Here is a 14,317-nt window from a genome sequence, read left to right on the forward strand (position 1 = left end):
GAGATATTTTTAGTTGTTTCTAACAAGAATGTTATTTTTGATATTCAATAAATGACTTACAAAGTGAGTTAAAATTAACACTTACCTTGTTAATAATGCTAATTTTTGTTCTAACAACATTTCTAACTTCAAAGCTCTCTTAAAAAACATATGACTAGACTTATAAGAACGATAACAATTTTCAAAAATTAAACGTATATCACGTACAACTTCTGTTATGGTATTATATTTTCCTCCCAACAATAATGTTTTCACTGGAAAATAAAATTTTTATTAATTATTTTACTGGGATTCGAAGTATAAGAAATTCTCTTACTTCTTTCTTGATTTGTAAACCGGAAACATTTGATGCAATTTTCTATTCCGAATTTAAACTGTCCGGAATTGCAGTCGAATCAAGAAAGAAGTTAAAAAAAAAAAATTTTTTTTTATCATTTATAAATAAAGTAAAAGTTAAATATACTTAAAAGATTTTTTTTTTAGAGAGAAATTCATTAATTTCAAATATTCCAATATGAAAATTTCATAAGTAAAGTTTTTGTCAACACTGTTGTAAAAGCAAATTTTCATTTAAAATATTGAAATTCTTAATAACTTTTTCTTTAAATAGTTCTGTATAATATATATTTTTGCCTTGAGGCATGTTGCCTTTTGCAGAATCTCTTCCTGTTCCTTCCTTTCTAAGCTTTCACTTCTTTTCTTTGGATCAAATCATAGACTCCTTAAAAGTATCTACTCTGGAAGACTAACTTTTCCAATTGGACTGGATTTTTCTATACAGAATGATCACAACTGCATGCATTTCTTTATCAATTAAAAGGATTATTTATGCTGCTTTGATTCTTGAAGAACAAGAGCAAATTCCTAAGTAGAAAATTTCACTTAAATGAATTTACTAGCCACAAATTCTTATTTTCTAATCATTCTTCATATACACAGAGTGATCCAAAAGCCAGTTAATCAGGATATATATAGTTTTTATAATTATTCTAAGAATGGTTAAAATTAGTTAGAAACAGCTACATGTTGATTCTATAATCCTGAAAGGAATGAAATACATGGTAATGTCCTCTAAACTTTATGAAAAACAACTAAATATTTCAGTAATTGTTCTCACTAATTCACGATTTATCAGTTAATCATCACGAATTCTTTCTAATTCAAATTGCTTCACCGAGTTACCAAGAGCAAAGATAAATACATTTTTAATGCTTTCTAGAACAAGAACTGATCTTCAGAATTTATTCAACAGAACAATTATATTTAAAAAATAATTATACATGAAAGGAAATTACAAAACATCAATATTTTCATTTGAAATAAACGTTGATAATGTTGGAATAAGAAATATTAACTTTGTAATAAATACAAGGAAAATTATAATTATATATAAAAGCTTGAAAAAGTAATTTAATAAAGCCAATAATAAAATTTATATTTAGATAAATATCCATAATTAATTTAATTATAATAAATTTTTAAACAATATCAAAGTATGGATTAAATTATATATATTTATGAATTCAAAAAATTATTCCATATAGGCTACATTCAATTTTACAAAAAACAAAATGAATGATCTATAAAATATAAATTTTCTCAAATATTTTAATTAAATACTAAAATTAATACCGTCCTCTCAATTTCCAGCATTTACTGATTAAAAATAAACTTATATTATTACGTGTGTAATTGGTTGCCGCTATTTTTTAAGGTGTTATCTAATATAGATTCTTTATTGTTAATGCAGCTTCCTTTAAGTGTTGCAGCAAATATTTCAAATGCTTTCATGGTTTAGTTTATGGTTATCAAATCTGCATTTCAAAAGTTTTGCTTCTACCCATCATGGAGACACCTGCATATTGTGCTATATTTGTTTTTACTAATATCATATTGGTGCTCTCCGAGCATTTGCATCAAGGATCTGTTTGTTGACCATATATATGTTAGATTTCTGTTGAATCTGTTGTCATACAGTGGTATGAAATATACCCCAGGAATTTTGTTATCTTCAATCTTATCTTTATTGTTGTTGAGTAGTTTGTATACAGTTGGGTTACATTTATAAATGATAGGCAGAAGCAAAGCTTTTAAAATGCACATTCAATAACAATAAACAAAGAACCATGGAAGCATTCGAAATATTTGCTGCAACACTTAAAGGAAACTGCATTAACAATAAAGAATCTAAATCCACATCCAAGGCATGGCAACCTATATTAGTTAATTTGTTAAAACTATTTTAATCCTTACGTAAATATAGTATATTTTAATTCAAAGACAACTACATCAAAGGAAATTGGGATTTTTCAAAACTTCAAATCTGCCATAGACTTTCAATATAGAATCTGCTTAGCCTGTCACAGGCCACCAAATGTAGCAGAAAATACTTGTTTTTAATTAGTGAATGCTGGAAATTGAGAGGAAGGTGTTAATTTTAGTATTTAGAAGATAGCTTCAGCTTTAGAATTAACAAGTTTATTTTAATTAAATATTAAAATATTTGTTCAGCTTTTACAGAAAACATAAAACAGGGCCCTAAACTGAAACAAACTTTTACTGGTTTTCAGTCATATAAATTAATATAATAAATGCTATTAATAGATACTGAAGAACCTATTTTAATATCTATATTAAATATATGTAATAAAAAAATAATATAAAATTATTTATGATTATAATCTGCATTTAAAAATTCTATTTTTGAGAAAACATGAGATATAACAGAAAAATTTGCTTTAACAGACTATTAAAAATTTAGAATAAAATAAAAATTTGAATGAGCTTTCATTTATCTTCAGGAAATCTTAAAATATAAATTATCATTAATTAGAAAATTCCATAATCTCGCATCTGCAGGTGTATAGGTAATGAGTTATCATCATCACAGTAAGGGTGTGACTATGCAGACGTGAGCGAGCGAATTTTCCGAGCGAGCGAGAATATGTGGCAAGAAGAGGCAAGACACAATAAATATCAAAACCTGTCAGATATGCGAGAGAACCAGAAATTCGCTCTTGCCAGCGTTATTTCTCGCTTCTTGCTTGTGCATGGTTTTCCTTTGCGAAAACTAAATCGCTCGCAACCTCTCACTCGGCTCTAAATTCGCTTCTGCATAGTCGCACCCTAACACCATTTAAACAATGCATTATTAAGGAAGAATAAAAATAAAAAATTCATTAATAGAAATTTTATGTTTTTATACTCCATTACAGCAAATTTTTAAAAATTATATTTAAAGATTAACACGTTGACTGCATCTACGAGATGACTCGTAGTTACCGTTTCTGCCTAGGACGCCACCTACGAGTTATATCGTAGTTTGTTTCCTTGCCATATTTGTGCAGCTACGATGTAATTCGTAGTATATCAGTGTAAATATGAATAGATAGCTTCAGGGGCAAGAACAAAAAATCAAGTTTGGCTTACATGAACAGAACATTTATTAATAAATGAACAGAAAATATAATCATAAAAAGTTTATTCAAAATCGAAAGCAAAACAATATTTTTATTGTTTGTGATAATTTATAAAACAGAAATATAAATTTAAACGAACAGAAAATATTATAAAATGTTTTTTCAAAATCAAAAGCAAAACGATATTTTTATTGTTTGTGATAATTTTTAAAACAATCTTCTACGCAAAGGGCTGGCTTCTCAAGACAGATTGGACAGAAATAACGCGTTTCTCGGCGTTTTTTAGCTTTGGTACAAATTCGACATGGCTTTGTCAGATGTTGTTTTTTCTGAGTAGATGGGATACTCTGTAAATAGTGGAGCTTCTGCAATTTAATTTTTTTTGAAACTGGTTGAATCTCTTCTCCAATCAACGCTTTGACGAATGCTTCTCTAAACTTTATAAGTTTTATTTTAGAAGAAGTTGCTTTTTGAAAGAGTTTGTGCGCATTATGTATATATATTTCTATAATATGTAATGCAACCTTTTTGGGCCATCTAATAGTCTTTCTTAGAGCTGTGTAGTACGATAGCATTTGATCTGATCGTCAATGCCAGACATTCCATGATTATAATCTCGAATTATATTCGGTTTCATCGAACATTTTCCATTGCGATTGAACACCTCTACCATTTCAACAACGTGCATGTTTGAAATGGTAAGGACTTCTCGTTTGTCTTTCCATTTACATACAGTAACAGGACCATTTCGCTGCCAAATAAACTCCCCCATCCTCACCAAAAATTTTGTCAGATTCTGAATCACTTAGATTAGTGTAGTAATCAAGTTGTTTTTTAGTCAGTGGTCTTTTCTTATCCATTTTGGGATATTTATAATTTGATTATAAAAATAAATAAAAAATAACACTCTCAAAAAAGACGTAAATGTGATGTGCTCGCCTCTATATCCGATTTATTACTAATGAATTTAGACGCACATCTCCGATTGGCTGTAGCGAAGTGACAGGACGAATCGTGTCTGTGCACGAATTAACTCGTAGTTTGGCTTTAGCGAAGAGCTTTCTGTTACATAAGCCAACTACGAGATAATTCGTAATACCTTTATTTTAAGAAAAACACATCGGCTCTAAATTCGCTTCTGCATAGTCGCACCCTAACACCATTTAAACAATGCATTATTAAGGAAGAATAAAAATAAAAAATTCATTAATAGAAATTTTATGTTTTTATACTCCATTACAGCAAATTTTTAAAAATTATATTTAAAGATTAAAGTGTCTTTTATACATTAATAAAAAAAAAAATTAACACATTAAATAATTGTTGTTCTTACAATTACTTAGGAAGTTAATTTTCTCAGATATTCTAAACTGTAATTAAATAAATCAAAATCAATTTTTGATTTATTCAATTAAAACAGAACTTAAATATTATCAAAATTAAACTGCTTCGAAACTGAAATCAAAAAAATTTCCATCTGATATTCATAAACCTTTGATATTGTTACACTAATGCAAATATTTGTAAAAAAAGTATTACTTTAAAATCAATTATTCAAGCATTACATATTCATAAATTAAAAAGTAGAATCTTTTATATAAGATTGGAAGTTTGAAATTAATGATATAAAGATTATCGAGGACCTATTCTAAGTTAAGTGATTAATCGAGGCTTTATAAAAAAATTTCCTGTAGGATATGCTGTATATTCCGGCGTATAAGACGACTTTTTAACCCAGGAAAATCATCTCAAAAGTCGAGGATCGTCTTATAGGGTGAATATATCCCAAACTCTATATTTTAACTGTAAAAGTCGGGGGTCGTCTAATACACCGGAATATACGGTACTTTTATTAGTATTTAAAAAAAAATAGAAAAATAAAAGAGAGAACATTATATATACTAAGATGAAACAAAAATCATTGTATAAAATTACAACTGAGTTGATTTATGCATATTTCCAAGAATTAGGTCTCACGATACACACAGTTTATGTAAAGAAATGTTTGATTGTAAAGAAAACAGTATGACACAAAGCATTATAAATTTAATTTATTCTATACGCTTAGTGTGGGATGGTTACTTAAAAATAAATATAACTTATTCAATATGAAAGCTACGCTTTGTATAGATACTTTTTCTTTGGACTTAATAAAATTACCATAATTATCTGTATGCAATCTGCAAAAATTGCTAAGATACATATCTGTACTGCTTTCAAATTGACTTACAAAGGTTATCAATAGTTTTAGATTGAAAGAGGCCTAACAACTGAATCAACTAACAAGAGATTAAATGCAATCTATAAATACAATTTAAATTGTATTATATAGAGTATAGAGCACTGAACTGTTTTCTATACTTAAAATATATAAATGAATAAAATCAACAGATTTCAGTTGAATTAGGAATAATTATTATTTTTTTAATAAAAGTTTATAGAAATGCAAAATGTCAATAGTCATTAATACTAGTTAATGTTATCATCATAATTAAGTAATGATAAAATTTATTCATTATTCAAAACAGGAGGTAGAAGTATGGAATTTACCAATATTCCATTGGGGAAAGGTTACTTTTAATGAATGTTTTACCAACACTAATACATAGCAAATTTGATTGTGATACTAAATATTGCAGAAAAATGCATAAGTAAAGTACAATGTATATGTTACATAATTACTTTTACAAGTTAATTTAATTAATTTCTAAACAAATTTCTGCTATTATTATTTTTATTAAACAGTGTTTTGTTATAAATATGTTAGATGTTAAGTTATTAAATATGATTAGTGCATCAGACTAATTTTCATATTTCATTTCATAGCATATTCTTCAATAAAATCTGTAACTAATCTTTGTTTTTAGATTGTCAAATAGTATTTCAAAGTTCACACCAAATTAGATATAATACTAGATGTATACAGTCAGACGGCATTAAAATTTTAATGCCGTCCGACAGTGTGTGCCATACATCTAGTATTATGTTTTGAAATTGTAAAAGAAATGTTCAACAAACAGATATAAAGAACAAGAAGAAAATAATAATTTGCCAGTTTGTTCTTGGTCAACTAAATAAAAAAATTCCTTTTCATATTTCTAATTAATCAGTTAATAAATTAGATAGAAGACATTTAAAGAAGTATTCAATATAACACAGTTCTACATAAGCATCAGCAGCTTTAGTTTAGCAGGTTAAATTAAAAAAAAAAAAAAACCCATAGAAGAGCAGTATAAACTTTCATTAATGCTAATGAAAGACAAGTATGCTCTATCTTCACTGAATATATCATTATTTAAAACTGGAAAAGCTCCTAATATTCAACTGTATGATGAAACATTTGTATTAAGTATAAAGCAGTACTTGAACTGCTTGCAATTCTTTTATATTCTGATTATTATACAGTAAGGTTATTTAATAAAAACAAAATCTTTGATTACACTTTTCTGCATGTTTTTAATACTAATTTAATAGGATTCAATCTGGGACACATATTTATGATTTTTTTTTTAAAATTTATTACACTTGAAACTTCGCATTTTTAAAATTATGCATATACAGTTGACTCCGCATAAGTCGACACCCAGATAACTCGACACTGTAGGTTAATTAGTCAGTTTTCTGTGGTCCCAGCCAACTTACATGACATGTCCATTTGAGCTGACACAATGGCACAGAAGTAATTCAGTTGTTCAAACTTTTACACCCTGAAAAGATAAGAACTTCAATGTGAAAGTTCTCGAAAATAAAAGTAAGAGGGTTTCTTTTTTAAAAAACCAGAATTGAGGGTATAAAAAAGTGGTCTACAAAACTTTACTGTCTTAGTCTTTGAGCATGCTGTGCTTACAATGCCCACTGAAACAACTATGTTGAGCTTACGTGAAAAATGTGAGATTTACATTTACAGAGACCAAAATCAAAAACATGTCAGCAAGAAATCGCTGGTCACTTTTTGCTTTTGTGGAAAAATCCATCAACAGAAGTGCACTAGTGACACTTTTCAAACACAGACAAGGTAACCACCTTGTCACCTACTGTACATCTTCAATGGCAACAAAATTGAAAGAAGTCAAATATAGAACCTGAGTATGTCCTAACACTAAGGATCAATAAAGTAAATGTTAAGCACAGCAATGACAGATACAATCTTTAACAGCAAGCAAAAGAGTTTGGTAAAAGGATAAGAATTGTGGAATTTAATTGTAGCAATGGTTGGTTATCTTAATTTAAACAGATTTAACCCTTCTAAGAGCTGCCGCAAACTACAGGAAGCAAGAGCTAGCATACGCTCAGTTGTGCTCCCAAGTCCCGCCTCTTTTTCTCATGATGCTATGGGCCATTTTTGCTAGGTAAGCTACGCGGGCACAAAGCAGCCGCAAAATACACAACGTTTGCTCGCGTAACGTAGTTCACATGACGTGGATTCCACAGATGTGGATTGGCTATAGAACAAAGATTTTATTATAACCTATACTCGTAATCAGTCAGTTTTTGTTCTGAACTTTGAAACAGCATGGGAAAAATATGCCTACTAGTTAAACCTAAGTAGGCTTAAGCCTATTTAAAAATAACTATTTACTATTTTAATATACAACGTTTATACCATTTTCTTTTCAATACTGAATGTATTAATCATGTAATTTGTGTACATCGATAAAATTCTATTATTTCTTTTTCAACATGTGGCATGTAGTCGTCCATTTTCCCCTGCTCTCTCTTGCTAGCGTAACTGCTCTCGTTGAATTCTGTGAACAGCGAGAGTACTCTCATATCACTGCTCTAGCAAAAGAAAAACCACGTGAGCAAGAAGAGAGAGGCGGCACTTTTGACATCATCGGTTGTGCTAGGGCATGTTTGCTAGCATTTTGCTCTCTCAAAGCACTAGTTTGCAGCAGTTCTAAGTATGTCAGGTAATGCAAAACTGCTGAAGATGTGATGACAATCACTCACTTGCAAAAAGTAAAATTATTGGTACATATAAGTTAAGGAATGTGTACATTATGAATGAAAGTTACCTATAAAAGCAAACCTGATAATTATTATTAATCAAATAATATTGTTATCAAGATATAAAATGACTAATAATAAAATGTCTAGTCCAAATTGTTTGTTTTCTTATTAATAAATTAGCCAAATTGTAGGCCAATAAGAATCTGACTGTAACAAACACTCAAATAACCTTCAAACAGCAGCAAAAATTTTAGTAATTAAACTGTTTTCAAACATTTCTAACAACCTTCTTCATGTCAATTATAATATATAATGGAATGCCACAACAGTAGTTTGGATAATAATGTTCCAGAATACAAATTCAAATTTAACCATCCAAATGTTAACATATCATAAAATGAACGTATAACTTTGAAAATATTCAAAAAAGATCACACACAAATAAAAAAATAAAATAAAATAAAGGAATAAATGAAAATTAATAAAGTTTTAAACAGCTACATACACCAAATATCAATAGAGAAAAGATAACGTATACCACTGTCAGTCAGCATTACAAAAAACAATTTATTTAATTTATGAAAAAGGAAAATTACAAAATAAAACATTAAAATTAATTAAATATAAAATATCATTAAACAATGAACCCACATCTATTAAATCGAACAATGTAAACAGTCCATGCCATAGTCTTTGCAAGACAGTCATTTACGCAGAGAGTATACAAAAAGGGACCTCCAAGCTGCTGACATAGAGTTAATGTGAATATCCTGTACACATTGGTTTATAAATATGGAATGCTTCTGCATACCATATGTGTCAGTGATTCCCTTTTCTTGATGATTTGAGCTTGGTCCCATTCAATACTTGTAGAACTTTGATCGGCAATGGTTGAGTTGGATTTCCTATCATCATCCTGGTGTTCTTTTAAGCGTTACTGCATGGATCTCAAGCTCATGAATTTCAATGTAGCAGAGATCATACACGAGTCTCTGCTTCATTACTGGTATGTTATAAACACTTGGAACCAGTCCTATGTCCAGGGAATCCTTATCATTTCTTAATAATCTATAAACAGTAGGGTTTCTTCTGTGGGTGATGCTGCAACCAGTGGTGTTGCCTATCTCTTTAAAGATGTTCCATAGGCAAGCAGCATAATCAAAGATTAGATGTTCAGCCTGTGAAGGATTCCTGGAATGTCCCTCCCATTTTGTGTTGAAACGCATCAATGAGGGTTTTAATGGTTTATAAATAAAAGGATTTTAATTTATAACCAAATCTCACACTAATGAAAATGATGTAATCTAATTCCTTGTTTCTATCATAGGCATCCATGCAATGTGTGTGGGTTCTCCTGATCAACTTGGATTATATCATTTCCATTAAATGATATAATCTAATATATTAAATGCTTATATGTCTTTAATACATAACACTATAAATACTGTGTATATATGAAAGTATACAAATAAATATTTAGCTTCAAAAAATTATTATATAGCTACTTATTTTTACCAAATTTAACTGTAAAAATATCAAATTCCTAGTGTACTTACCAATGCACTTTTTTAATTGATTACCAGTAAAAAAGTAATGCAATTCCTAGTTACAGAATTATGAGTCAAGATTCCATTGCAGAATTATGTTCTGCAATGTAATGATACAGGTGATTCTGATAAATGTATGTCAAAAAACTTAAATACTCTTTAAATTCCTTGACAATAGTTTGTTAATTTTAATACTGTAGTAATGATTAAATCTTATTCTTATATCATAAATTCAATTAGTTAGCAAATAACAGGTTTGATCTAACAAATTTAACTAAAACACTAAACTAAAACAAGCATTAATTACTAAATAATAATAATAATAATAATAATAATAAAAACATTAATTTATATGAATTTGAAATTATATATAAAGGTTAATGTTACATTAGGTAGCCAAGATAGTGGCTAGTCTCTAATTCCAGCAAGGAAACAGTGGGATGCACGTTCTAACCTAACCTAACCTATTCTAATAAATTACCATAATTATTAGCAACCAAATTATTAGAATAGGTTAGGTTAGGTTAGGTTAGAACATGCGTCCCACTGTTTTCATCTGTTTTACCTGAACACATCTTTTTTGTTTTGGACCCATTGTGTCCTTTTTGTGTCCTATAAATCAGGGGTGGCCAATAAGTCGATCGCGATCGACCGGTTGATCGCCAAGCCAATTTTGGTCGATCGCTAGCGATGTCTTGACTTAATGTATTATATTTGTAACCGAACGCAACTGTATGCATGCAGTTATGACTTGACTCATAAGCAGTGAGTGCACTTCGTACTGAAACACAGTGTATAAACATAGTATGTATTTCACACTCCCCCCTCCCACTTAGACTATGCCTATGACAACAAGTCGATCGCGACACATTTTTACGATAAAAAGTAGATCTTATGTGCACAAAAGTTGGCCACCCCTGCTATAGATCATACCAGTATAATAAGTCTTCTTAGTATACATAAGTCCTAATAGACAATAATTAAACAATAATAAATTGTAAATTATGTTTTTGTGATTATTTTTGAAATTGTTTGTCCAATTTCCTTTTTATTTTTGAATAAATATTTATGTAAAATTGTATATATATATATAAAAAAACAGTTTAATGTAAATATAAAAATCAACTGCATGAAATTCTCTGTATCAAACAACCTTTTGTTTTCAGCTGTACTTATATCAACAGAACAGTGAATCATTAGGCTTACATTAATATATCATTTAAAGTATTATTTAAATATCTCAACCATGATTCATAAAATCATAAACTGGATTATATTTGGTTAAACAAGCATAATGCTCATTTAACTTGTTTTAATAAAAAAAAAAAGTCAAATTTCTTATATTTTTATTATGAATCTTATATATCGTGAATCATATTTTGCAAGTTTGAGCAACGATACATTAAATTTTGCTTTCTTTTAATCTTATATCAACCTCATAGATATTGTATGAGGTTGTATGCTCAATCTATGTTAGAAAGATTGACATAGATTGGCATGTACTGTACAGCACATAACATCTGATAGGTTTACATAATCATTAGAAAAGCTATTATAACAGATGAATTTACTCATCCTCTGTGACATATCAACAATGATTAAATGTAAAAAAATCATTGTTTCCAATGAGAAAAATAATCACAAGAAAGAAACATATTATATGTAAACTTATTGTTTACATTTTTTATCAATTCACATGAGAAAATATTACGGTTATTAATCACTTAAGTATTTTTATATGCAGCAATCAGATATTGCGTATGGGAAATATTATACAATTACAATCACTAAAACTTTTAAGACATAAATCTCAAGATAAGTTTTATTATATCATTTAACTTTTTGATATGGTTCATGTGAATAATTCCCACAAAGATTTTTTGTCAAATGAATTATATTGATTAAATAAGCAAAATATTTGATGTCAGTTCTGAATCTTCTCAAAGATGGTTATACATAATTAAATAACTCCACTAAAAATCATCAAAAGAACCAGCACACTAATATATGGAGTTGTTTATTTGATGTAAAATCCAGAAAGCATTTTGGTCTATTATTATTTTTTTAGGTTTTCATGTCCTTATAATATTTTATCATTTTATCAGCTGTTCTAATATTGTAATAGAAGTTAAACTAGTCAATTCAATGTTTAGGATAAGTTATGTAAAAGTATTAATACCCAGATATACTTTTTATCAATAGTACAATAGAAATAAAGGTCTCCCAGTTTATAAAATTTGAGAAACAATATATAAGTTAACCATATAATCTGTAAGACTTATTTATATTGAAACAATCATCTGTGCAGTTTCAAATATTAATATTTCTTAAACAACCAATCTTACTCATTAACTTGACCAAAATCTTTTTCTGAAGCAAAACCAAAACAAATCTAAACTTAAGTTGAAGTCTAAGGGTACGACTATGCAGATGCAAGCGAGTGAGAATATGTGGCAAGAAGAGGCGAGATGCGATAAATATCAAACCCTGTCAGATATGTGTGAGAACCAGAAATTCACTCTCACCAACGATATTTCGTGCTTCTCGCTTGTGCATGTTTTCCTTTGCGAGAACTATATCGCTCACTACTAAATTTGCGTCTGCATAGTCGCACCCTAAATGCTTTTTGGCTTATAGGCCTATTACCAATCTTTGGAAGTTTGAACATTTTTGCTTCAGCAAACTTATTTTAGTCAGACAGTTAAGGAAATTTCACAGCAAACATTTACTGTATTTTACGGACTATAAGACGCACCTTAATTTTTAAGCAATTTAAAAAAAAAAATACCTGTAAGACGCTACGGACTATAAGACGCACCTGAATTTTGGAGGCAATTTTTTGAAGAAAAAAGTGAGTCTTATAGTCCGTAAAATACGGTATAAAAATATGAATTTTAAAGCTGGAACTTAACAGCAATGGAGATGTCCGAAAGACAACGTAGTCAAAATTATTCGTCAGACAACATCTCCATTTCTGGAAGAGTGCTTAGGTTGAATCTGGTACATATTACAAAACATATATTAAAACATATTAACATTGTCAAATATTAAACTTGTTTAACAAATATAATCCAGTTTACCACACCAAAGAAGACATATTCCTTATGCAATGTTTCATATACGAATTTTAAAGCTAGGTTCACGCCGTCGTACAAACCACTACGAACAAACAAGAAACGTTAATCAAAGTGAAATGTAGTTTGCTTTATAGAACAAGACACAAACAGAATTATAATGCAATTAGTCGAAAAGATTTCGAACGCTAGACGAAAAGTTAGTCGGTCGAACAACCCGAAAATAGTTTCGACTCCTAACGAACGGCCGAACGTTCGCAACGGTCGGTACACCGACGCAAACCTAGCTTAACTCGACATCCAATAAGCAAAATTATCTTCGTTCACCTTTTCCTAACCACATAGATCTTTTAACTTCTTTCGAACCATCCAAACAACGTTCTTCCATGAAGGGTCGATTAGCACTTTTAATAGTAGGAGACATTAGATACTGAATTATATTATAGGCATTTGTAAGTTCATAGTTTAAATAAGATGCATTTTTCTTCTTTTTCGACCTACATTGTCTTCTTCTACAGCGCTTTAAAGGTGATACTATCGGTTCCCAATCAGAAGACGAATCATCATCATCATCAATAGATACTTGAAGAGTATCGTTTGAATTGGAATCTTTTTCACGAACCGATTCATTTTCACACGAACTTGCTTCAACCTGTTGATTTTCATTCATTTTTAGTCGAATTAATGTATAATTTAATCAATCGTTCAATAAATAACGATCTTCCTAACGAGATAAAACGATTTAATACTGTTTAAATTACTAAACATTTCATAAACTTTACAAAACAAAAAAGTTTTTAAATTTAATCAAAACCAATATCATCAATCACGAGCACTCTCGTCTTCGCTTCTACATTTATAACTGATGTCTATGGTTATATAAATTAAACCATTTAAATATTTATTAATAATATTAATAATATTTTTACGAATATTTTTAAGTTTAAGATATTATTATACACTTCTTTTTAAATCGGAAGGATTATTATTATTTTTTATCTCGGAAATAAATATTAAAAAAATAATAATAAATTAATACGGAATTATTTTAAACGTTTTGTATTTTTTTTAAACTTTAATTTAGATTAAAAGTATTTTATTATATTTAATTAGAAGCTAATTTTTTGCGAATTTTTTTGGTCTGTCGTCAAAATTAAAGTTTCGTATTCACAGTTTTACTTTTATAATATGTTAAACGTATTTATTAAATAATAAAAATAATTATTAATTAATTATAACACCATTTTATGAAGAAATATTTTAAAGTTAAACGAATAATTTTATAAAAATTTTCAATTATACGCTTTTTAAAAAATAAAATTAAAAA

General features: G+C 28.7%; 1 protein-coding gene across 1 annotated transcript in view; it reads right to left on the reverse strand.

Annotated features, from left to right (window-relative positions):
• LOC136975317 (serine-rich adhesin for platelets-like) overlaps nucleotides 1-13,845 on the reverse strand; it is a 51,111-nt gene extending 37,266 nt beyond the window's left edge. Inside the window, exons 1-2 of the mRNA XM_067270372.1 lie at nucleotides 13,318-13,845; nucleotides 86-254 (exon numbers count right to left, since the gene is read on the reverse strand). Of these exons, the coding sequence (XP_067126473.1) occupies nucleotides 86-254; nucleotides 13,318-13,660 (512 nt within the window). The 5' untranslated portion in view covers nucleotides 13,661-13,845. The remainder of the gene's footprint in view (nucleotides 1-85; nucleotides 255-13,317) is intronic.
• Between the last annotated feature and the right edge of the window lie 472 nt (nucleotides 13,846-14,317).

Source organism: Centruroides vittatus, unplaced genomic scaffold (assembly GCF_030686945.1).
Source record: "Centruroides vittatus isolate TY-2023 unplaced genomic scaffold, ASM3068694v2 contig_370, whole genome shotgun sequence".
NCBI lineage: Eukaryota > Metazoa > Arthropoda > Arachnida > Scorpiones > Buthidae > Centruroides > Centruroides vittatus.